The sequence below is a fragment of the Nanorana parkeri genome, unplaced genomic scaffold, assembly GCF_000935625.1.
Source record: "Nanorana parkeri isolate BGI_ZX_2015 unplaced genomic scaffold, ASM93562v1 scaffold383, whole genome shotgun sequence".
Classification (NCBI taxonomy): Eukaryota; Metazoa; Chordata; class Amphibia; order Anura; family Dicroglossidae; genus Nanorana; species Nanorana parkeri.
In genome coordinates, this window is record NW_017306651.1 from 263,197 (window position 1) to 290,601 (window position 27,405).

Below are 27,405 nucleotides of genomic sequence, written 5' to 3' on the forward strand. Positions count from 1 at the left end.
AGACTTTATTGAAATTTACAGCAAATCCAGTATAACAGTGAATAAAAGTGTATAAAGCAGCAAATACCAGCACTGCACACCCCCAACCAGCTACAACCTCTCACAAGTTTCACCCGTAGGCTTATTCATAGAGGTCTTTTTTTAGTTTTGGACAGAGTAGGTAAGATTTGAAAGCCCTGACAGTTTGTCGCCAGAATATTTTCCTTCATTCCCTGTCCCGAGATGACATCAAGAATGGGAGAGGGGGGAGAACAGTAAGGGAAATCCCTTGCTTAAGTAGTTGACCCCAAAACAAGTGTCCCCATTGAATGATTTATCCTCACCTCTTGTTTTATCTGTAAAGGTTTCAAAGGTTTGGATTTCTCATCAAGTTCCATCTCTGTGAGAATGGTCACCAGGACAAATACAAATTGATGCCTACAGCAATAAAAACCTGATATACAAAAGTATATACATGCACTTGAACATACTAACCCCTGACCTTGGCAAAGGAAAAGCAGTACATTGATAGGCAGCCTGTGATCACCATACATAGTAGTGAACCAGTCACCAACTCCTTTCTCACTGAATCCTGATCACATGCAGGACAAGCATGCTGAAAACATTCTTTTTTATAGAAATTTCATAGGAATTGAATGATTAGTGCTTCGTAGAGCAAAGATTTCCCAGCATATATACAAATACCTGCATGTGATAACTTGTGGTTTCTGATGTTCAAAACTCTGGCCCCCCAGTTCTTAAAAAGAAACTGATCTCTGGAAGCTTTGCCCAAAAAATTCAAGCAGAGGGCAAATGACTCGTCAATAGAAACGAGGCTGAGCTTAGTGCATACTCGGTTCGCTTGAACTTGCCCAAGTCCACTCAAAATGCTGACCTCCAACCCGTTCTCCCAGCCGAATCTGTGGTGGCAGTTGCGTTGGTTGTGTTCCCCACCCCCCCTTTGTGTTGTATGACTGCATGGCAGGAAAGCATTTCCTTGCAACTAAGTGGGTCAGGGGGAGGGGGTGGTGGTCAGAGTTTTGAGCGGGCTTAGGTGAACTCAGTTTGCACCAAGCCCAGCCTCATCACTGCTAGTCATCAGTATTGCCTGTGTTATTCCTGCAGCAGATATTTTCCCCTTTTCTTACTTTCAATGTCTTGTTCTGCACTCTCCTGTAAGGGGGTGGCCATTTTAGTAGAGGCAGTGCTTTTGCTTCCTCATGTCAGAGTCTCCACTATGGAGAGGCAACAGTGCAACAGAGGCAACAGTGCCTTAGATCTCACACTATGAGGCAGTAGGCACAGTGTTGCCTAGGCACCCTCACACACCAGGTGGTGCACTTCTGTTTTTCAGGATGAAATTAAGACCAACATTTTTCAGGATACTGTTTAGGCAAAATTAACACTTCCAGATGCTCCTTATGGCAGAGCAAATCTTTACATTTTAAGTTAATTTACACTTTAAATAAAGACAAATAAATTTTTTAGAAACACATTTCTGACATAGATTATATGTTTTGCTAGCTTGCTGCAGTAGTCCTTCTACAACAGAGACAACTCAACCTTTGAAAACAGCACAAATTCATAGACCATCATTCAATGATCACCATAGTCTGTGGGTATTGTATGATGGCACCTGTAGTTTCCCTGAAACCAGAGAATCACATATTCTTTAGCTTGCTCGTAAACAAATGTTGCTATTTTTGCATCCCCCAGACCAAACTTTTGCTTGAGAGGCAGAATGAAATAGTCCTCGTTTCCACTAGGATAACTGTGTTCTGCCTAAAACAGAATGACATTTTTGTGCCACTTTCCAAGTGCAATTATCCTTGGTTTCCTGGATGAGTCAGTGCATGACCTTAAACTCCAGCAGGCGTACAATTCAGGATCACTTAAGTTTTTTTTTGTTTTTGTTTTTTTTTAACATTACCTCGAAATAAATAATTTTTTTTCTTCTATAATGGAAATAATAGACGGTTTGGAAATTATTTTAACACTGAACTTATTCTACTGAGTATAGATAGAGTTTAATTGCCAAGCTGCAGTACTGTGCCTCGCTGTTTATAGAATATTTAACAATATGTGGTATGGTAGGTCTGAATGTCTCTTATACCAATTTTGAGAGGACATCTCTACTGTATGTTCTCAAACAATTCATCCCCACACAGCTACCTCCTCATGTATCACTTGCCCCTCCCTTTTAGATTGTGAGCCCTCAGGGCAGGGCCCTCCTTACCATCTTGTCTTGAATTGTATTGTGATTGTAATGTCTTCCCTATATTGTAAAGCACTGCGCAAACTGTTGGCACTATATAAATCCTGTATAATAATACTGTACAAATATTGCACTCCACGTCTGCCGTTTCAAGGGGTAGAACATACCAGCAACCACTGTTAGTGAGATTAAAAGCCTAACTCCAGGCTCAGATCCTCCCCTTGTTTGTGCCCCATTTCCTTATGGACCAACCCTGCATAGAACACCTACCTTTTTTCCCCAGATATCCTCTGCTGTGTCCCAAGAAGAGAATGCCCACTTTGCCCCTTCTTTTCCTCTGGCAGTAGGTAGATTCTAAATGCTGCAGAGAGCAGTTCTACATAATGACGCCCTATGTGTCCAGGGTGTGTAGGCAGAATTTGGACATCCTAGGATAACAGGAAGAGGGTTGAAGGACACTGGGTGTTCAACCCAGATCACAGCATCATATCCCCAGTATCAGGTAAGTATAGCAGCCTGTGCACCTTGTTTAGTTTTTAGGAGCTGCCAAGGAACTCATTTCTGGACTTGAGCTTTAAAGTCTAATTCCAGCTAAAACCTTTTTTTCTGGTTAAAGTGGGGAAAAATTAACCTGTCAGGTTTTATTACTGTCTCCCTTGAAGAGTTTTCAAGTGGCTACACAGGTTAAGGCAGTCTCTCTAATAGAATCAGAAACAGCAATACAATTTGTGGATTATTATTATCGTAACTTTTATCTGAAAGCAATTCTTGACAAGACTTTCACATTTTTAGTTGCATGCAGTCATACTTGGAGTATTGTTGTCATATACAGACTTGTAAATGCTGCCTCTAGTGGCCATCTGTATATGGGGAATGTAATTAACATGTTGTGCTTATTGACTTTTGAGATAAGTTACCAATATAGGGATGTTGTTTTTAATCACATCAGGCATTCATTAATGCTATCCAGTAAAGTAAGTTGGCCATGCAGCAATACAATTTTAAATTCCTTGGTGGCTCTGCTGCCACCTTCTGGCACAATAATAACTCATTTTTCTATTGACATTTGTTGGAATGTTGGGAAAGCTAGAAAAAATGTCTAAACTGACTGCAGCCAGTCAGCTGTTTAAGTATTTTAATAGGGAAGGGGCACTGGTGGTCAGAATGCATTAGCTGGCAGAGAAGATTCCTACATCCACGCTTTTTAGCTTGAGTGATTTCCCTCTATAAGGATAGGTGCACTTTAAAACAAAGTGTACTTTTCCTTCTCCCCCCCCGACTTAAACGTGCCCACCCTCCGCCTTCACAAATCCGTACTTACAGAAATCCAGGGGCACCATTCTTTGCCACAATGCTCCCTCTGCTGTCTGAATCTGTATATTACAGCCCCATAGACTTCCATGTATATACACTGTATACACACTATATTGCCAAAAGTATTGGGACACCCCTCCAAATCATTGGATTCAGGTGTTCCAATCACCTCCATGGCCACAGGTGTATAAAATCAAGCACTTAGGCATGCAGATGCTTCTACAAACATTTGTGAAAGAATGGGTCGCTCTCAGGAGCTCAGTGAATTCAAGCGTGGTACTGTGATAGGTTGCCACCTGTGCAATAAGTCCATCCGTGAAATTTCCTTGCTGCTAAATATTCCACGTTCAACTGTTAGTGGTATTATAACAAAGTGGAAGCAACTGAGAACAACAGCAACTCACATAAAATGACAGAGCGGGGTCAGCACATGCTGAAGCGCACAGTGCGCAAAACTCGCCAACTGTCTGCAGAGTAAATAGCTCAATAGCTGCAGAGTCAAACTTGGTGTGGCCTTCAGATTGGCACAACAGTGCGTAGAGAGCTTCATGGAATGGGTTTCCATGGCCGAGCAGCTGCATCCAAGCCTTACATCACCAAATGCAATGCAAAGCGTCGGATGCAGTGGTGTAAAGCACGCCGGCACTGGACTCGTAAGAAGTGGAGACGTGTTCTCTGGAGTTACGAATCATGCTTCTCTGTCTGGCAATCTGATGGACGTGTCTGGGTTTGGCGGTTGCCAAGAGAACAATACTTGCCTGACTGCATTGTGCCAAGTGTAAAGTTTGGTGGAGGGGGGATTATGGTGGGGGATTGTTTTTCAGGGGGTGGGCTGGGCCCCTTAGTTCCAGTGAAGGGAACTCTTAAGGCATCAGCATACCAAGACATTTTGGACAATTTCATGCTCACAACTTTGTGGGAACAGTTTGGGGATGGCCTCTTCATGTTCCAACATGACTGCGCACCCATGCACAAAGCAAGGTCCATAAATGGGTGAGCGAGTTTGGGGGGGAGGAACTTGACTGGCCTGCACAGAGTCCTGTCCTCAACCCGATAGAACACCTTTGGGATGAATTAGAGTGGAGACTCCAAGCCAGGCTTTCTCGTCCATCGTCAGTGGCTGAGCTCACAAATGTGCTTCTGGAAGAATGGTCAAACATTCCCACAGACACACTCCTAAACCTTGTGGACAGCCTTCCCAGAAGAGTTTAAGCTATTATAGCTGCATAGGGCGGGCCAACTCAATATTGAACCCTACGGACTAAGACTGGGATGCCATTAGAGTTCATGTGTTTGTAAAGGCAGGCGTCCCAATACTTTTGGCGAAATAGTGTATAAATACTGTATATACATACAGACCGACAAAAAATAATTACTAAATTATAAAAAACCAATATGTATCTGATGTTAGAATCCAGTACTAAGCACCATTGTGTGGGTGTCTGCTGTTTCTATTTGATTTGATTATCAGTAATTGAACTGTCACAGGAAATATTACTCTATATAAAAATAATACAGACGATGCAATAAATCTGTTCAAGAATATATATGCTGGAGGTTTTTTCATATAATGTAATTACACACACAGTACACAACACCGTTGGACGAGATGTTCTTGAAGTGTGTAGACACCTGCACACCTGACTAGATGACATTCAAATTTAAGTAGCATCTATATTTATGTGACCTGCACTGCTCATAACGAATACCTCATACAGTATATAATACAATATTGAACAAAAGCTAAAAATCAAAGTATAATTGCATATGGGGAAGATATGGTTATCAAAGCCATCCTTCCTGTTAAGTATCCAGGTAGGTGGAAGCCAGGAATGTCCCATACATGCACCAGTTATCCTCATTTCCACTTGTACACTACCTTTCTTTTCTGATAATAGGCTTGTCAATAGCCAGTTATTGCCCGTGGAAATGGCCCCTGTGTGTGTTGTAAAGTAGTCACCGCTCCAAGCTCACTCCTTTGATGGACTACAATACAAATGAGTAAACTAAACATGAGATTGTAGTCCATCACAGGACTGAGCTTGGAGTGGTAGCTACTTTATAACACACCCAGGGACCATGGGGTACAAAAGTAGTGAGAGCGGCGGGGAGTCAGCGCTGGTCCAGTAGGAGGAGCTCTAGGTGGGGTCCTAATTTAGCTGGCCGGTGACTGCCAGAGGATCTCGACACGCGCGGCACCTCTGGCAGTCGCCGGCCAGCTAAATTGGGACCCCCACCTGGAGCTCCTCCCACCGGACCAGCGCTGACTCGCCGCTGCTCTCCCGCACCGAAGGTAAGTGAAGAAAAAAAAACAAAACATAGCGCAAGCATCGGGGCATTTTGACAAGTACAAGTACTTGTCAAAATGCCCTGTTTTTTCCGCCCTCACCCTGCAGCGCCCTCAGACGGCCGCCTGACTTGCCTTGCGGTAGCGCCGGGCCTACCCGGCACTACCACAGCACCAATTCAGAGATGATTTGAGGATCTATAGCCCAGTGATACACAAATAAAAAGGTATATCTATCTTGCTGCACCCCTTACCGGATTTCTGTAATGAATACAGGTGGATGCTTGCAGTGGGGCCGTGATACACAAATAAGATACAGTTATGTTAATAGTTAAGGTACTTGAATGCATTTTCAAGGTTTAACTCCTGCGTTTAGCGTCACTTCAGCTTGTTTTTACAATGAGGTTCAGGATGGTTTTTAAGCGAATATGACTCTCCAGGTGAAGCGTACAAGGGCAGACAATATGGATATTACATCCAGTGATGCAGGGCCCAGAAGTCAAAGGCATCTTTCCATTAAAGCTGAGCTCTAGTCTTATCTTTAGTCTTGCACAGTTGTACCGACTCCTCTCCTGGACTGAAATTGCTTACTCTGATTCCACTGCACACTGGGAGCTTCTCACAATGTGCATTAGAAGCTGCAGCAAGTCAGATAGAGCTTGTCTCATTTCTGTGCTGGAGGACATCCAGCATCATCTAGGCAGGGGTAGGCAACCTTTGCACTGCAGCTGTCATCCTACCATGCTCCAGCCTCTGAGAGTCATGCATGTGGCTGCCAGAGTCTTGCAATACTTTATGGGACTTGTAATTCCACAACAGTTTGGATGCCAAGGTTGCCTAACTCTGATGTAGCCATTTCCTCCTTTTTAGGGTGGTCTACATGCAAATGAAACCTGCCTAGGAACCCCCACTCCCCCAGATTGACACCCACCCATCAAGGCATTTACATATTTGCATAACTCTTTACACTGCTTGCATTGGGACTGGGGGCTCTTGAGAGGAGTACTAAGGCAGAGTGCTGGGATGTTTTCAAGAAGCTCTATACAGCACCCTGTTGACCCCTCCCACCATGCATGATGTACTTGCATTGTGTAGAGAAGCACATATGACATCACTGGCTCTAAAATAAGGTATGTAATGAAAACATAAATATTTTATTTCAAATGTAGTTAGCATGCTGATGATGGGGTTGAGGAGGAACCAGGGAGGGCAAAATATAAGCAGTTTAAACGTCAGCTTCAAAGAACAACTCCTGGAAAATTTTGCTTAACCCTTGCAGTGGGACTACACCCCAAACTGCAAGGGCTAAGTGCTCATTTTTGCCTTGGTTCAAAGATATACTCACCCGGCTGACTGTGACAGCGCTCCCTCCAGCCTGTCACTGCAGCAATGGTATCTCCCTCAGCATTCTCACATGTGTATAGAACATGATGACTTAGGGACCTTAGACCGCTGCAGCGGAGGGGGAGAGAGGCTCCAGGGACCGGTCTAAGAGCAAGCCGGCTCGGATGATCGGGTCAGCAGAACTTTTTTATTTTTGAACCTAGACAAAAAGGAGCGCTTAACCCCTTGCAGTATGCAAGTAGCCCACTGCAAGGGTTCATGACAAAAATGTACCTGAAGTTCTGCTTTAACCAATGTTAATTTTTAACCCTTTAAAGTGCAGTGTGCTGTGAGTCCAGCAGAGCTGCCAGTTACCATATTATCCCAGTCAGTGCACCGTTCCACTCAAACATGGCTGAACTACAAAGTGTCACAGCCTGGAAGTGGGTTTAGCTCTGCTGAGCAGGTGCTACTACCGCCTTTCAGGTGTCAATCAACGCGCCTTGAAGATCATAAAAGTATTTCATTTTTTTAATGTGACTAGAGGTGCATTGAAGCTGACTATATGGGGTATAAATGAGGAGGTTTATTATAGAGGAAATCACCAAATGCAAGCTCTGAGTAGTTTATCTTGCATTATCAGAAGGCTTTTTTGAAAAACGCAGAAAGGTTCATGAATGTGAACTCCGACTAAATGAAAGCTGCATTTTAACTCCTATTATCTGCGGAATGAGATTCTCGCCTAGCTAAAGCATTTTTTCGGGATGGCATCTGACAGTCCTATTTTCAATCCTGCACACGGCCACTGCTTGTGTTCAATAACTCTGTGCTATTTCTGCCTTCTTATGTGGCAGTGGTTAGCGTGTTTCCGTACCGTGTAAGAAATGAACAGCCGTGACTGAAACGCCATTCATTGGAAATATTTTATGTGTACGGATGATGAGTTGAATAGTGAATCAACTACATTTTGGGACAGAGACACAACTGCATCAATGCTGTAACATCTGCTTAATATATGCACTAGGGATGCACCGATACTGAATACAAGTATCGGTGCCGATACTGAGTATTTGGGTGAGTACTCGTACTCGCCCAAATGCTCTCGATGCTTATCCCAATACCGGAACTTCAGGTATCAAGAAGCTGGGCGTCAAGTCATTACACGCTGCCCGGCTTCCTCATTGGCCCGGAAACCCTTGTTGCCAGAGAGCATGGAGTCGGCATCCCGGCCAAGCAGAAAACCAGGCGGCGTGTAATAACTTGCCGCCCAGCTTCCCGATTGGTCGGGAAGCTGGTCAATCAGGAAGCCGAGTGGTGAGTCTTTACCCGCCCCCCGGCTTCCTGATTGGCCAGAAAGCCAGCTCAATGCTCTCTCGTCGACGAGGGAGCATGGAGCCAGCTCCCAGCCCGACTTCTTGATTGGTCGGAAAGCTGGCCAATCAGGATGCTGGGTCATCACTCACCCCCCAGCTTCTTGATTGGCCAGAAAGCTGGCTCCATGCTTCCTCATCACCGAATCAGGAAGCTGAGGGTGAGTCATTACATCTTACCTGGCTTCCTTAATGGGACTCCCGGTATCGGTATTTGGTATCAGCGAGTGCCGGAAAAAAAATTATCGGTATTCGTAGTCGACACCGAAAAAAACGGTATCAGTGCATCCCTAATATGCACCATGTATTTAAGCTTTTATTTCACCTATTGATCCATTGATTTCATAATAAATGTAATATGACCTAAGGCCAGAATAACCCTTTCATAGCCAGAGCCATTTTTGCTTTTGTTTTTGAACACATATTAATATGCACATTTTAGGCGTGAAGATTACTAAAATCCCCAAATGTATATATTTTGTGAAAGCAAAGTCCCTGTAGAATGAAATGATGGCAAGTCGCACACACTGTGATTACCTGTGGATGATTGCACCTGGACACAGACTGTTTGCATCCAGTGCATTTATCCCCTGGTAATCACAGCATGTGCGATTATATGCGAACACCCAATGACTCCTTAAAGAGTACCTGTCATCTCCAATGTGCTATCACATGCGAATGACCTGTGAAGAACTGTGACAGCTGTCATTGTATTGAATGGGGCCTCCTACCCTCAGCAGATTGCAATTGTGCCACAGAGGAATGTATGAGATTCATGGGCTTCTGCCACATTTGCAAGTGTAAATAATGCCTAATGCATTCAGATTTCAACTTCAACAGCTCCTGTGTAAAATAAAAAAATAGATACATTGAGGGGAATTTAACAAAACTGAAGCAGACAGAATCTGGAGCAGCTCAGGCTAGGTTCACACCTAGGCGACACTTCACTGCACGGCAATCAGCATGATTCCACGTGGATTGCCGCACGGTCAGGAGTCATCAAGGTGTGAACCGATCACGCTGTGGGTGCCATTATTTTCTAATGGCACCTCAGTCGCGCCAGCTAAAACAGCCGCGTGTCGTGTATCGCAAAAAAAGGTACTTGCCACGCGGATGTCACCCCATTGAAATCAATGGGTCCCGTCGGCAATCGCTGCCTGTATTGTGCAGGACCGCACGACGCTAGGGTTGCCACCCGTCCGGTTTTCAACCGGACAGTCCAACTGTGGTATGTGCCCCCCCTATATATTGTTCCTAGAGTCGTCACTGCTCTGAGCTGAGGGTAGTCTGTGTCTGTTTACAGGTGCCCACAGCTCAGAGAAAGATTCCGGTTTCAGGCCGATGTGGCTGCCTGAGATCACGCTTGACTAGGACTTCAGCAGCCGCATCTGTGATCGCTCCTCCGCTCTTCTAACTCTGGTGCTCTATCACATAGAGAAGAAGGAGGAGACTTTCCTCTAAGTGATAGATCACCAGAGATAGAAGAGCGGCCGGGCTGTGTAGATCCCCATGCAGCTGAAGGGAAGAGGCATGAAGAGGTGGGTTACAGAAATAGCCAAGCGGCAGGGGAATGTAATTCAACACAACACCGGCTCCCTGAAACCCGAGTGTCGCACAGCCCACCCGAGAGTTGCACAGCCGGCACAAATCACCAGACCACCTGAAGACATCAGGGCGCCAACTCAGAACAGCACAGAGTATGTAGCTTCACATTATTTTGTATTGCTGGATAATGTATTGCTGGGATTTGCAGTTCTCTATAGATGGTCTCATTACTCCCTCCCCTACCTGCCTCTCCTTACTCTCTCTCTATTCTCCCCAAAAATTTTTAGTGGCGCTAGAGTGTTCGGGTTTCACTTGAAGAAAAGGTGGCAACCCTACACGACGCGCGTCCCGGGTGTCGTGCAGTGTAGTGCAGGTGTGAACCTAGCCTGAAGAGAAAAGCTAATTTCTATGAGCACCTGCTCCAGATTCTGCATGCCCAGTTTTGATAAATTCCCCCCATTGCAAATAGCTGCTCCTGATAGTCGCAGCTCATACAATCTATTCATTTTGGTTTACGTTTTAAATAACATTGACACCAAAAAAACCTGTTTTCGCAAATCAGTACAAAACTACAAAACTGCTGGCTTTGACCCCAGGCCCTGACAGCTAAATTAGCATGTGATAAGCCGTAAATCAGTCTTACCAAATGTTGAAGTCATTTGTGGGAATTTATCAAAACTGGAGCGGTTGCCCACAGTAACCAATTAGCTTCTCTCTAGAGTTTGTTCAATTAAGCTTTGATTATGAAAGGGGGAAGCTGATTGGTTGCCATGGGCATATGCCCCAGATTCTGTCTGCTTCAGTTTTGATAAGTTCCCCCCATACTTGTGACGCAGAATTCCCTATATGTTTCCCACATATTCCCACACTCCTTTGCCCGTACGTCTCCTCCATCACTTGTTCTCTCCCTCCACCTACACCCCTCCTCCATCACCTGTGCCTACCCTCCACTGCCAGTGCCCTTCTTCTCTAACCTTTTACTACATTCAATTACATTTCACCCTCCTCTGTCACCTATGTTTACCCTCTTCCATCTGCACCCCTTCTTCTTAACCTAACCCTACACTCTACCACTTATACACTTCCTTCTTTATCAGTGCCTATCCCCTGCCAGCTACACATCTCCTTCTTTACTGGTGCATAGCCTCTACTAGCTGTATGCCTCCTCATTTGTGAGTGCCTACCCTCTACCACCTGTTACCCTCCTTCCTTATCAGTGCCTATCCTCTACCACCTTTATATCTCATTCTTTACGGATGACTTCCCTCTACTACCTGTACCCCTCCTCCTTTATAAATGTCTACTCTCCACTACCTATACCCCTCCTCCTTTATGAATGCCTACTGTCTACTACTTGTACCCCACCTTCTTTATCAGTGCCTACCGTCTAACATCTGTACCCCTCCTCCTTTATGAATGCCTACCGTCTTCCACCTGTACCCCTCCTTTTTTATCAGGGCCTTCCCTCTAACATCTGTACCTGTATAAATGTCTACTCTTTATTACCCGTAGTTCTACTCTTTTATGAATGCCTAGCCTCTACTACCTGTAACCCTCGATTTATGAGTGCCTAAAAAGTAACACCTGTATCCCTCCTTCCTTATCAGTGCCTATCCTCTGCTACCTGTACATCTCCTTCTTTATTGATACCTACCCTCTGTTACCTGTACACCTCCTTTATGAGTGCCAAACTGATACTACCTGCACCCCTTCTCCTTTAGAAATACGTACTCTCCACTACCTGTACCCCTCCTCCTTTATGAATGCCTACCCTCTAACACTTGTACCCATCCTCCATTACCTGTACCCATCCTCCATTACTTGTACCTCTCCTCCATGGGGTCTCTGCCCTCTCCACCTCTGCCTAATTCTTTTCTTCATTACCCCTTGGCTCCATAACTCTTCTCCCCACCTGCTAATTCAAGTCAACATGTTAGAGCATATAGTACCATCATTGTTATGTATAATATTTTCAACAAGAGGTGTTTGCAGAACGGGAGATAAATACTGAACATTAGTCATAAACAATGTAGTAGTGTACTGTTTTGCGTTAGCCTGATTTCCTATCGTGCCTTCGGGTTAATTGTGCATAAGGATATAAAAATGCTAGGAAATATAATCAATACATTGGATAATGCAATAAAATCTATTCAATAAATACCATGCACCGACTATGACTCAGTATGACCGAATATCGCGTACAAAAAAGGAAAATCTTCAGGGTCTGAATCACAGCGCTAAGAATTGTGAAAATGTAAAGAATTCATTGTTATTCCATATAATTCATTGTTATTCCATATAATTACTGAGCTTATCGCATCACGTAAAGAAATTCTTGTTCTAAAATAGAAAAGATTGTGTGACAGTCTGCAGCAGACAGAGCATTGATAGTCTGTGCATGAAGGATAAGAGCATTCACTGCCTGCTAATCTATTCCCAGATGGAGGTGGATACAGACGAGAAACGGCATCGCACGCGCTCCAAAGGTGTTCGAGGTACGTTCCGTGCTTCACTAAATCACTCAGGGCCTCCACTCAGCAATGACCTTCATCCTGTAGAATCTCTTTCCGTAATTCATTCTGACCCTTCCTTTTTGCATAACCTTTTGGGTAATTTTCTATATCAGAGGGATACTTATGATAGATGATAAATTTTTATATATTTTCCATTCTCTCTACAGTTCCTGTGGAACCAGCCATACAAGAGCTGTTCAGGTTAGTGCTCACAGTGTAAAATACATCCCATTAGCAATTTAGAAAAATCAGGCCTTTTAATGGGCATAATGCACTTTCAAGTTCACCGGTGCCTTGCTCATGCCCTGATGCATTGATTAAATTAATTCTCCCGAGGCTTGCTAATAAAATAGATTTGGCATGGCCTCCTCTTTCCTTTTTAATGCCAGTTATTTGATTAGTGTCTTTCTGTCTTGTTTTGCCCTCCATCTCCATAATCTACCTTTGGGTATTCTACTAATGATCTCCTGAATTTTAAGGCAGATCTAGCGATATTTGTAAATACCCTGTCTGCACTTTAATTCAGGTATAGACACTCATCTAACTCATCTGTCTGCACTTTAACTCAGGTATAGGCACCCATCTAACTCATCTGTCTGCACTTTAACTCAGGTATAGGCACCCATCTAACTCATCTGTCTGCACTTTAATGCAGGTACAGGCACACATCTAACTCATCTGTCTGCACTTTAATGCAGGTATAGGGACTCATCGAACTCATCTGTCTGCACTTTAATTCAGGTATAGGCACAAATCTAACTCATCTGTCTGCACTTTAATTCAGGTATAGGCACAAATCTAACTCATCTATCTGCACTTTAATTCAGGTATAGGCACAAATCTAACTCATCTGTCTGCACTTTATAGACACTCATCCAATTCATCTGTCTGCACTTTAATTCAGGTACAGCCACACATCTAACTATTCTGTCTGCACTTTAACTCAGGTATAGGCACCCATCTAACTCATCTGTCTGCACTTTAATGCAGGTATAGGGACTCATCAAACTCATCTGTCTGCACTTTGATTCAGGTATAGGCACAAATCTAACTCATCTGTCTGCACTTTAATACAGGTATAGACTTAATCTAACTCATCTGTCTGCACTTTAATGCAGGTATAGGCACTCATATACCTCACCTCTCTACCCTTTAATTCAGTTATAGTCACTTATCTAAGCTATCTTTCTGCACTTTAATTCAGGTACATACACTCATCTAACTCATCTGTGTGCATGTTAATTCAGGTACAGTCACCCATCTAACTAATCTGTCTGCACTTTAATTCTGGTATAGGTACTCATTTAACTCATCTGTCTGCACTTTAATTTAGGTATACACTTTATCTAACTCACCTGTCTGCACTTTAACTCAAGTATAGGCACCCATCTAACTCATATGTCTGCACTTTAATTCAGGCACAGCAACCCATCTAACTATTCTGTCTGCACTTGAATTCAGGTATAGGCATTCATCTAACTCATCTGTCTGCACTTTAATTCAGGTATAGGCACAAATCTAACTCATCTGTCTGCACTTTAATTCAGGTATAGGCACAAATCTAACTCATCTGTCTGCACTTTAATGTTGGTATAGTCACTCATATACCTCACCACTCTACCCTTTAATTCAGTTATAGTCACTTATCTAGCCTATCTTTCTGCACTTTAATTCAAGTACATGCACTTATGTAACTCATCTGTGTGCATGCTAATTCAGGTACAGCCACCCATATAACTAATCTGCCTGCACTTTAATTCAGGAATACACACTCATCTAACTCATCTGTCTGCACTTTAATACAGGTATAAACTTAATCTAACTCATCTGTCTGCACTTTAATGCAGGTATAGGCACTCATATACCTCACCTCTCTACCCTTTAATTCAGTTATAGTCACTTATCTAACCTATCTTTCTGCACTTTAATTCAGGTACATACACTCATCTAACTCATCTGTGTGCATGCTAATTCAGGTACAGCCACCCATATAACTAATCTGCCTGCACTTTAATTCAGTAATAAACACAAATCTAACTCATCTGTCTGCACTTTAATACAGGTATAGACTTAATCTAACTCATCTGTCTGCACTTTAATGCAGGTATAGGCACTCATATACCTCACCTCTCTACCCTTTAATTCAGTTATAGTCACTTATCTAAGCTATCTTTCTGCACTTTAATTCAGGTACATACACTCATCTAACTCATCTGTGTGCATGCTAATTCAGGTACAGCCACCCATATAACTAATCTGCCTGCACTTTAATTCAGTAATAAACACAAATCTAACTCATCTGTCTGCACTTTAATACAGGTATAGACTTAATCTAACTCATCTGTCTGCACTTTAATGCAGGTATAGGCACTCATATACCTCACCTCTCTACCCTTTAATTCAGTTATAGTCACTTATCTAACCTATCTTTCTGCACTTTAATTCAGGTACAGTCACCCATCTAACTAATCTGTCTGCACTTTAATTCTGGTATAGGTACTCATTTAACTCATCTGTCTGCACTTTAATTTAGGTATACACTTTATCTAACTCACCTGTCTGCACTTTAACTCAAGTATAGGCACCCATCTAACTCATATGTCTGCACTTTAATTCAGGCACAGCAACCCATCTAACTATTCTGTCTGCACTTGAATTCAGGTATAGGCATTCATCTAACTCATCTGTCTGCACTTTAATTCAGGTATAGGCACAAATCTAACTCATCTGTCTGCACTTTAATTCAGGTATAGGCACAAATCTAACTCATCTGTCTGCACTTTAATGTTGGTATAGTCACTCATATACCTCACCACTCTACCCTTTAATTCAGTTATAGTCACTTATCTAGCCTATCTTTCTGCACTTTAATTCAAGTACATGCACTTATGTAACTCATCTGTGTGCATGCTAATTCAGGTACAGCCACCCATATAACTAATCTGCCTGCACTTTAATTCAGGAATACACACTCATCTAACTCATCTGTCTGCACTTTAATACAGGTATAAACTTAATCTAACTCATCTGTCTGCACTTTAATGCAGGTATAGGCACTCATATACCTCACCTCTCTACCCTTTAATTCAGTTATAGTCACTTATCTAAGCTATCTTTCTGCACTTTAATTCAGGTACATACACTCATCTAACTCATCTGTGTGCATGTTAATTCAGGTACAGTCACCCATCTAACTAATCTGTCTGCACTTTAATTCTGGTATAGGTACTCATTTAACTCATCTGTCTGCACTTTAATTTAGGTATACACTTTATCTAACTCACCTGTCTGCACTTTAACTCAAGTATAGGCACCCATCTAACTCATATGTCTGCACTTTAATTCAGGCACAGCAACCCATCTAACTATTCTGTCTGCACTTGAATTCAGGTATAGGCATTCATCTAACTCATCTGTCTGCACTTTAATTCAGGTATAGGCACAAATCTAACTCATCTGTCTGCACTTTAATTCAGGTATAGGCACAAATCTAACTCATCTGTCTGCACTTTAATGTTGGTATAGTCACTCATATACCTCACCACTCTACCCTTTAATTCAGTTATAGTCACTTATCTAGCCTATCTTTCTGCACTTTAATTCAAGTACATGCACTTATGTAACTCATCTGTGTGCATGCTAATTCAGGTACAGCCACCCATATAACTAATCTGCCTGCACTTTAATTCAGGAATACACACTCATCTAACTCATCTGTCTGCACTTTAATACAGGTATAAACTTAATCTAACTCATCTGTCTGCACTTTAATGCAGGTATAGGCACTCATATACCTCACCTCTCTACCCTTTAATTCAGTTATAGTCACTTATCTAACCTATCTTTCTGCACTTTAATTCAGGTACAGTCACCCATCTAACTAATCTGTCTGCACTTTAATTCTGGTATAGGTACTCATTTAACTCATCTGTCTGCACTTTAATTTAGGTATAGGCATTCATCTAACTCATCTGTCTGCACTTTAATTCAGGCACAGCAACCCATCTAACTATTCTGTCTGCACTTTAATTCAGGTATAGGCATTCATCTAACTCATCTGTCTGCACTTTCATTCAGGTATAGGCACTCATCTAACTTACCAGTTTGCACTTTAAATCAGGTTTACTCACCCATCTTACTCATTTGTCTGCGCCTTAATGCAGACTCAAACACTAATCTAAGTTACCTGGTAATGCTGGTACATGTGCCTATATAGTTAACCTGTCTGCACTTTATTATAGATTTAGACATTAATTTAACTCACCTTTCTGCACTCACCTTTTAGCTCATGTACAGTCACATACCTAACTCACCTGTCTTCACTTCAATATGGATTTAGGGACTCAGCTAACTCACCTGTCTGCACGTTAGATCATGTACAGGTGCTCATCTAACTAAAGCTGGCCATACACCTATAGATTATCTGCAGATTTTCTATGGTCAGATGGAAAAAGTGCAACAGATTCCTCCATCTACACTAAACTGCGTGGATGGAGGAATCTCCCACTGGGCCAAGCTTCAGTATCTTGCTAGTCAGCAGCGCTGGCTTTCAAAATACCTGAACAATCTGATTGAATGCAGGCATTGTTCAGGAATTTTGAGAGCCAGTGTGGCCGACTAGCAAGATACTGAAGCTTGTCCCAGTGGGAGATTGCTCCATCCACACAGCTTAGCGTAGATGGAGGAATCTGCTGCACTTTTTCCATCTGACCATAGGAAATCTGCAGCTAATCTATAGGTGTATGGCCAGCTTTAGATGTCTGAACTTAAATTTGGTACAGGCACCAATCCAACTTACCTGTCTGCATTTTTATTTAGGTTTAAGCATCAATCTAGTTCACCTGTCTGCACTTTAATATGGATTAGGGACCCATCTAATTCACCTGTCTGCATTTTCACTCCGGTACAGACACCACCTGAATTACTGCCTGTACTCTAATATAGATTTAACATTCAGGTTTATACACCCATCTAACTCACCTATCTTTGCTCAAATTCAGGTATATGCCCTTAATTAACTCACTTGTCTACAGTTTATTTCAAATTTAAGGACCCATCTATTTAATTGACTACACTTTAATACAGATTTAGGCGCCCAACTATGTTACCTCCCTGCACTTGAATTCCAGCACAGGCACACACCTGATTTACAGTCTGCACATTAAGTCAGGCATATGCATTCATCTCATTCATTTGTGCTGATCCTACTGTCCACAGTCCCCTTATCAACACTAAGGTTGTTTGTCTTGCTGTTTGCATCTTCGGACCGAAGCCTATATTTATTTAGATGGTGATCCACTACAGTAAATTTGCCAACGGGTGATGCTGGAGGAGAAATTTGAGTTTTTCCTGGTATATGTAGAACTGAGAAGCTGCGGAAAGCTGGGGTTTTATTGGAAAACTCCCTTCGATTTTATTTAATTTCATGATTGCAACATTAATCGGAATGACTGTAATTCTGCCATCTTTTAAATAAGTGCAGTCATTCTTAGGCTATATACATGGCACAGTTAAAGCCTATTCATTGTACACTAAACATGAGCATTTTTCTGCAGCTAAGTAATGGAAGGTTGTTCTGTATCCCTTGATAGGTAAAATTATGTGCTTTAATAGAATAATTGGCGAATGATATGGAAGAACCTAGAGCATTCCACCTTTTCATTCATCTTTAACTAGAACAGAGGATACCTTTCTGAATCTACTGGAAAAGAAAGATACCCCGTAAATCACTTGTCTGCATCTAGTGCAGGGATCTAGAACATCCATCTACCTCGCCTGTCCGCAACTTCTACAGAAAGACACTTTCCTTTAAACTACGTCGCTAGGGCGAGTATCTAAAGCATCCATGTAATTCACCTGTATAGAGCTAACAGATAGTGAAGAATTGCTTGTAATTAACCCGTCTACAATTCACACAGATACAGGTTTGTCTCTAACTTACCTCTCAATATTGAGTGTTGAATTAAATATCACCTGTGTGCTGTTAGTGCAGAGATATCAAAATACCAGTTTTAGAAGTCTTATCATGCCCTGCCAGTGTCTGATAAATGAAGCCAGGTCTAGTGTTTTATCCAAGATATACACCGACTACATCTTTATTCCTTGTTCCTTCTCTACAGCTGCCCTACTCCTGGCTGCGATGGCAGTGGCCATGTTAGTGGTAAATATGCAAGACATAGAAGGTAATTATAGTCATTCTTTTATCTTTATGTTTCTATGTTCAAAAGTGGTGTCAATATATTTTTGTACTTTGTATGAGTGTAATGTATAAGGTTACAAGGTCAACACATTCATCTGATGCTTCTCTATAAAATGGACCTTGGATAGTTACATAGACTGTTACATTTCTATACTGGAAGTGGTCTCTGAATAAAAGAGTATTAGTAGTAGCTCTTGAATCCAGGGGACTCATATGACTCATGACTTCCACCTTCTGTTTAGCCTCAGAGACAGGAAGTAAAGTGAAATCTACTCAGGCACAAACAGCAAAAAAAAACTTGACAGGGGTTTTAACAATTCCCCTTTATGTCCAAAAAATAGAAACAAGGTTTTTTTACTTTAAGTATAATTTAAACTTTTCTGGTTATTGTTTCTCAAGCCAATGAAATCAATGTTACCCTCTTATTGCTTCTTTTTACAAGACTTGAACAAAACTGGGAGAACTACACCTGACCACATCAATAAAGGGGCTAGAATACTTTAATATTTTAAATCAGAGTAGATATCGATCTACTGAATCACCCCTTAGCTCCCCCTGGGCTCTGTACCTGTGAGATTTCCCTATGTAAGAGTCCAGCAACTCTTTTTTGCCACAGCCATTCTGAAGGGACCTAATGACCACTTTTAAATTTTTCATTAATTTTAGATTATAGTGATTGCAGTAAAACAAACAATGCTATATGGCAGGGCTGGCAGGATCCAGGACACCTGAGTCAGATTTGGCCAGTGAATTCCCTAAGAGACATAAAAAGCTAGTAAATTAGTCAGCTCAGAAGTATCTGCTGATAGATACAATATTGATGTTAGTGGTGCCTAACCTTGAAGAACGTTTCTTCTATGAAAGATATAAATTAAGAACACAGTCTTGGTATCAATTATTGGTATCAATATTAAGAGGATAACATTGTTTTCATTTCAACCAAGCGAGCATGCTGATCTTGGGAAATGATGATAAGTGTCCTCTTATGTGCCTGGTAAACCTACCTTACACCTCCCAAATTTCAGTTGGGTAGAAACAACTTTAGGGTGTAACTTCTAAAAAGCTGGTATGGTTTTCACATTGTTGAATCGATTAGAATAAGGTATGAGTAGACTGGACAAAGCTTAAACTCTATCTGTATTGATGCTAAAGTGACAGCAGACATGACGCGCATCTATGGATTTTGTTTCTGCATGTCCCTGCAACCCCCGAACTTATAAGTTTAATATGTAGATGTTGATTTGGAGTTCTGCAGTCATAGTTGTAGTCCACCTATTCTGGTCTACTACACTGTTCTACTTGTCAGTGAGGACCACATAACATTGAGGAACCAGGAAATGTGTTGGAGGCAGATGCAACGTGCTGCTACTGACCTGATCAGATTGTGGGCCCTGGTTCTGGAGCTCCCAATGTGTTTGCAAGAAATGTATTGATCTCCTATGCCTGTTATCACTTTAGGTTGGTTTTAGATGAAAATCTTGCAAATCATGTGTACGGAACTTAATGAAAGTGTGCCAATGAGCTGATTTATTAGGACTGGAGAAAGAAAACAAGAACTACTACCTAGGTAGCAATAGACTTAGGCATGCAGAGGCAGGAACAAAGAGGCTAAAAAAGACATTTTTATAACTCTGCATAAGCAAACTGACAAACTGCTATGCTAATATAGGTGTATGGAACCAGGGTGTGTACACTGTAAATACACAGTCCACTATTCCACCACAAGGGTGGAGGGACAGAAAGAATGAGGACGCAGTTGGATAACACTGACAGGCAGGGGAGGTACACTGAAATAATACTTAGGAATGTGTTACTTATAGTGAGCAGCATTATGTGTGGTTAACTGTTTGTCAGCTCTGGCAAAACTACTGCTCTAGGCCATGGTCTGTATTAGGTAATTGAATATCCTGTCCTGCCACCAGCCTCCTGTCAGACTGCTCCGCCTCCCACACTTTCCAAAATTTGTTTTTGCAGATGCAGGCAGCCATATTATGGGAAAATTTAGAATTTCTGCCATTGATAAATATGACATCTAGCTCATTCTTTTGCCTTCCACCGTTGTGAGCTCTTAGGCTAAACACTCCTGTTCTGTACAGACACACCGCTCGGGGAGTTCAATGAACCCTGCAGACAGCCGTAATGGAGTCCACTCTGTCTGCACTAAATGCAACTGGAAACTGACTGGACTCTGGTGCTGCACCAGCTTCCATGAGCACACATTTAAAGTTAGATTGTAGATTTTAAAAGTAATTCTAATTATCTCCCAACTATCTCTTTTTTTTTTTAAATCAAACCCATCTGTCCCTCGTCCCTCTTCCCTCTTCAGTTGTCTCTCATTTTTGTTCTATGTATAGATCTCTATATAAAATGTATTACTTAACTCTCAAAAGTGTTATACTACACTAAACCTGTTATCCAACCTCCAAATGCATTTGTTATTTTGAAAAGGCAGTGTAAAGGAAAATAAGTGGTGAAAAAAGCACTTATAGGCTTAATTGTAATTGTTTTGTATTCTGCTTGTTTCATGATATGGACATGTCATTTGCCTACCTAGTATGTTCTAAAGGTGTCTCATCTCATGAGGTTGAGATGAATGCTTCTATATAAACCAATATCCAACTGAATTGGTTAAGATATATCTTGGATGAATCAGATGATCTAATAACCTTGGTGAAAAGCCATTAATACCTAAAACCTGTATTTCATTTTTGCATAGGCACCAATACATTGGCTCACCAGTTTGCTTCCTATAATTATTATGAAAAAATAAAATGTCATTTGATTTGGTAATACCTTAGTTAGTTGGGTACTGGAAACTCTACTAGTGAAAGCTCACCATATCTCTATTCTGACTTCAAACTGCAGACAATCATAAACACACTGATGATAAGTGAAAAAAGCAATACCGGCGCCCCCGGTTTGCAGAGAAATCCGGCTGTAAAGTTCATTGGTACACCATAGAGGCAGCTCCCACCGGTCAACAACGACCATCGATCTGGGAAACAAAAGCAACACAGAGCGCCTCCATAGTGTAAAACTTTTATTTGATGAGTACAACACGCAAGTGAAAATTTACTTACACGAAAGCCAATGATCATAAGCGTAAAAGGAAACAATAAAATATAAAATCTCCATTTTATATTTTATCGTTTCCTTTTACGCTTATGATCATTGGCTTTCGTGTAAGTACATTTTCACTTGCGTGTTGTACTCATCAAATAAAAGTTTTACACTATGGAGGCGCTCTGTGTTGCTTTTGTTTCCCAGACTGATGATAAGTGTTACAACATGCAGTATGTGGTCATTTAATGAAAAGTGCAAGTGTGCAGAATCTTCGAAAACTGCCGGACTGACTAGTGGTGTCCCACATATAGCAATGCCAGGGGCCTAATGACCATCTTAAATTGTGTATTGTGCAACATATATTCAGAAGTATTAGCCCAAACATTGTAATCTAGAGATCGTTTAATAACCTCATTATCTAGACCTGATTCAGCTTTTTAAGCTCACAGCATAAAAACCTTTGGCGTTGTTCCTTCCAGCACAGACGCTAAGCTAAAAAAAATGTATAGCAGGAAAAGAATGCCCGTTTCTTTGGAGGTACACAATAATATGAAACGAAGTGAACATAAATGAATAAATACAGTGTTTCACTTTAAAAGGTGTTTGTGTTTGTAAATAAGTAAGATGCAGGTGCGGGAAAATGGCTCTTTGTGTTTACGTTATATATGACAGATCTAAGAAACAAAAAGGTTAATAAAAATATTCAAGTGTATGTAAACTTAAGGCTAGGTTCACACCTATGCAACTTTTCACCGTGGCGATCGTGCATGAATCCGCACGGATTGCTGTGCGGTCAGGAGTCGCCAATGTGTGAACCAATCGCACTGTGGGTGCCATTATTTTCTAATAATGACTAAAACAGCCACGTGTCATGTATCGCAAAAAAAAAGGTACCTGTATCTTTTGTCTGCGATTGCCACGCGGATGTCACCCCATTGAAATCAATGGGGCCGCGCGGCAATCGCTGCCTGCATTGTACAGGACTGCGGGATCCAGGGACGGACATCCCGGGTGTCGTGCAGTGTAGTGCAGGTTTGAACTTAGCCTAAAAACTTATTTTTCGGTATGTTTGGCATCATGTCTAGGCCTGGTTCACACCTGGGCGTTTTGTAGCGCGTTGGAACGCTCTGCAAAACGTTCAAACACCGAAATCCCATTATTTCCTATGGGTATGGTTCACACCTGGGCTTATTACAGGACGTATGAACGCGCTACAAAATGCCCTACGCCCAAAGAAGTACAGGAGCTTCTTTGGGGCGTTTTTGTTGCGTGTTTCCATTGGGATACAGCCAAGTAGCCCTCAGAAACGCACGTCTGTCGCACGTTTTTTACCGCAAATCACGGTAAAAACACACGTCACGAAACGCACGACAAACGCGCATATTCGATATGCATAGGTGTGAACCCAGCCTAAAGTTTTCTTAAGCAAATCATTTTCTTGTGAATCTGTTGCAAAGTTTCTTCTGTGGAGGTCCTGCCAGCAACAGCACTTCCTGGCTAACACTAGGCCTTTGCCACACAGTTAGCAGGAGTGTGTTAGCCTGCAGTGCAAGCTGTTATAGTGATCACATGAACAAGAGGCTTTCTGATTGATTACTGATCATTTGTACCTGTGGCTGTCAGTGACTTTCAGAGTTCCGTTAACGGAATTCGTATTTCGTTTTGGTTGACCAATCAGAGGTTCTCTTCTGCTGCTGAGAGTTGCATTACAAATACAGGCAGTAAATACGAAACCCACAGGGGTGTCTCATCCCACAGTACATCTCCCCTGAACTCACGAGCACCGACGGATACAGTGTGTTTGACCCTCCAGTATCCGAAATACGGAATTCGGAATACGGAATCCGTTAACGGAATTCGTATTTCATTTTGGTTGACCAATCAGAGGTTCTCTTCTGCTGCTGAGAGTTGCATTACAATACAAGCAGTAAATACAAAATTCCGTTGACGTATTTTTGTTCCGTTACGAACATTCGTTTTATATTGAAGTTAAAAAGCAAAGTACATTTATATTGGAGTTGAAGGTATTTTTTTTAAAATACGAAATACGAAATTCGGATCCGGAATCCGTTAACGGAATTCGTATTTCGGATAAAAAAAACAACTACCACTCCAATATTAACAAAGGTATTTTGCTTTTTAACTTCATCATAACGAATGTTCGTAAAGTTACGAAAATATAACCGTCACTAACGAAAATTCGTATTTCGTACGAATCCGAATTGAGTTCAGTTACGAATTACGAAATACGAAATAACGGATATTCCGAAACAAAACGAAACAGAACAAATTTTTTGACGGCGCACAAGTCTACAACCCACAGGGGTGTCTCATCCCACAGTACATCTCCCCTGAACTCACGAGCACCGACGGATACAGTGTGTTTGACCCTCCAGTGTTCACGCCGCACACCGCACTGATACACACTCTTCAGTGCGGTTTCCTACTGCCGGGCAAGGTTTTCTTTTCCTGCTCCAGCTGCCGCGGCTCGGCCTGGCCAGCCGATGACGCGGTTTCTGGGGATACCCCGGGGATAACCTGGACACTCCAGACCAGTAGCATACGGACCAGTATCGTTACCCCTACGTGACTGCAGGGACTTCGTTTGCTGACCGATGACATCCTAACTGTAAGTCACACATTTACCACTCCAATCCTAATTATTCAGCCAGTTATAGCAGGCTGTACAGCATTTATCTATCCATTTATTTATTTAGTTATTGAGGTAGTTGCACTCTTCTATATACTGTGTTTTGACCTATGTGCCATAGACTGCCTTGGAAACACTAGCGGAACTACCAGGGTTGCAGCGTTAGCATGTGTGACTGGGCCCTGGTGTTCCACCACTTGGGGGAAAAAGTAGAAGAGGGCCCACTTTGTTCATTCTCTCTCCCTACAGCCCCCCTAAGAACAGGTGCTAAACTTGGTTGGGTTTAGAGACTACCGAATGGGTTTTTTTTTGTTAATTATTTTCTCCTGGTGATCCTGCCAATAACACACTTCCTGTCCTAGGATGATAACGGTCACTTACTCTATTGTATTTATGGAGGAACAGTTATCCTAGTGTGTGTTTCTAATTTGGACTACAAACACCTCTCCCTTTTCATATCTACATAACTTAGGAGGAAGGTGTTCTATCCTTTTCTCAAGAAAAACAAATAATTTTGCTAAAACAAATGGACCTTTTCTATGCAATGTCCCCCCAAATATATTAGACAAGTATGTCTGCTGATCTTCGAGGTTATCCATGTTATCCTGACATATTCATGGTTACTTCAGATGCTTCCTTTAAACAATGGACTATAGGGAAGAGGAGATAACACAATCTGAATGTAGTCTTTTTCAAAACTGGGAATTAAGTTGCAGCGATAGTGGTTCTCCCAGACAGTAGCTCATTGAATGAAGGCAATTAATGAAGCAATTACATTGTAAAGATGCAGAGACACTAGAAGCTGGTGCATGCTGCTCAATTAAAAGCTCTATGGACAAAACGTGGTTTAAGTCTTCTGAAGTTCTCCATTTAGCCTAGCTGCAAATACTTTATGAGGACAAACTTTATTGTTGAGCAAGGAGATTGAAGCAAAAAAGCACCGGCTACAAGCGCAGTCATAACGAGGACTACCCCCAGTGCTAGCGACCTTTTGTCTGTCAGTGCTCTCATTATCTTCTACCCATTATCTGAGCAGAACAGTTTAAGCTAATGACGCGGTTTCTGGGGATACCCCGGGGATAACCTGGACACTCCAGACCAGTAGCATACGGACCAGTATCGTTACCCCTACGTGACTGCAGGGACTTCGTTTGCTGACCGATGACATCCTAACTGTAAGTCACACATTTACCACTCCAATCCTAATTATTCAGCCAGTTATAGCAGGCTGTACAGCATTTATCTATCCATTTATTTATTTAGTTATTGAGGTAGTTGCACTCTTCTATATACTGTGTTTTGACCTATGTGCCATAGACTGCCTTGGAAACACTAGCGGAACTACCAGGGTTGCAGCGTTAGCATGTGTGACTGGGCCCTGGTGTTCCACCACTTGGGGGAAAAAGTAGAAGAGGGCCCACTTTGTTCATTCTCTCTCCCTACAGCCCCCCTAAGAACAGGTGCTAAACTTGGTTGGGTTTAGAGACTACCGAATGGGTTTTTTTTTGTTAATTATTTTCTCCTGGTGATCCTGCCAATAACACACTTCCTGTCCTAGGATGATAACGGTCACTTACTCTATTGTATTTATGGAGGAACAGTTATCCTAGTGTGTGTTTCTAATTTGGACTACAAACACCTCTCCCTTTTCATATCTACATAACTTAGGAGGAAGGTGTTCTATCCTTTTCTCAAGAAAAACAAATAATTTTGCTAAAACAAATGGACCTTTTCTATGCAATGTCCCCCCAAATATATTAGACAAGTATGTCTGCTGATCTTCGAGGTTATCCATGTTATCCTGACATATTCATGGTTACTTCAGATGCTTCCTTTAAACAATGGACTATAGGGAAGAGGAGATAACACAATCTGAATGTAGTCTTTTTCAAAACTGGGAATTAAGTTGCAGCGATAGTGGTTCTCCCAGACAGTAGCTCATTGAATGAAGGCAATTAATGAAGCAATTACATTGTAAAGATGCAGAGACACTAGAAGCTGGTGCATGCTGCTCAATTAAAAGCTCTATGGACAAAACGTGGTTTAAGTCTTCTGAAGTTCTCCATTTAGCCTAGCTGCAAATACTTTATGAGGACAAACTTTATTGTTGAGCAAGGAGATTGAAGCAAAAAAGCACCGGCTACAAGCGCAGTCATAACGAGGACTACCCCCAGTGCTAGCGACCTTTTGTCTGTCAGTGCTCTCATTATCTTCTACCCATTATCTGAGCAGAACAGTTTAAGCTACAATGTCACAATTTATTTTTGGTTTCCGCATAATGTCTTGTGGTGGTAATAATCCAAAATATATCTGTTTAATGTTAGGAAGGGCATATGTGAAAAGCAGTTGGACATCTGCTCAGGTCAGAGTAACCCAAACTCTCTAGAGTGTAGTAAATACAAATCAAATATCCACTGTTGTTTCTGCAGTGAAAGGTTTTTAACAAAAAGAAGCCTTTGAATTTAGATGATCAGATATTAAATATTAGAGTAAAATGTGTAGTAAGGTGCAACCAAGACATTGCAAAAAGTATATTCAGCTCTACTGACACAGTTGTCACTGGAATATACTGTGAGGGGAATTTATCAAAACTGGAGCAGACAAAATCTGCAGCAGCTGTGTTCAGTTAAGATTTGAAAATGAAAGAGAGAAGCTGACTGGTTGCCCTGGACAACTGCTCCAGATTTTGTCTGCTCCAGTTTTGATAAATTCCTTTCTCTATGTCCTCAATGGAATATTTCTCCTCTTTTAGTGTCCAGGTGGCAACAAAAAAATTGCAATTCCAGTAATAGCACTTCCCGATCTCAGCCAAGGTGACCTGAGTCCACACCTCCTAATTATTGAGTTTCAAAGAATCATTTACAATATTGCTATTGTGATGGAGTGTGTTTAGAAAGGACTCAGATATATATACTTAATAAATATTTATTTAATTATAATAAAAAAA

The 27,405-nt window shown here is 41.7% G+C and overlaps 1 protein-coding gene across 1 annotated transcript in view; it reads left to right on the forward strand.

Moving 5' to 3' along the window:
* Positions 1–27,405, forward strand: part of MYT1L (myelin transcription factor 1 like) — a 184,281-nt gene that overhangs the window by 12,248 nt on the left and 144,628 nt on the right. Inside the window, exons 2-4 of the mRNA XM_018559231.1 lie at positions 12,474–12,528; positions 12,714–12,747; positions 18,666–18,728. Of these exons, the coding sequence (XP_018414733.1) occupies positions 12,474–12,528; positions 12,714–12,747; positions 18,666–18,728 (152 nt within the window). The remainder of the gene's footprint in view (positions 1–12,473; positions 12,529–12,713; positions 12,748–18,665; positions 18,729–27,405) is intronic.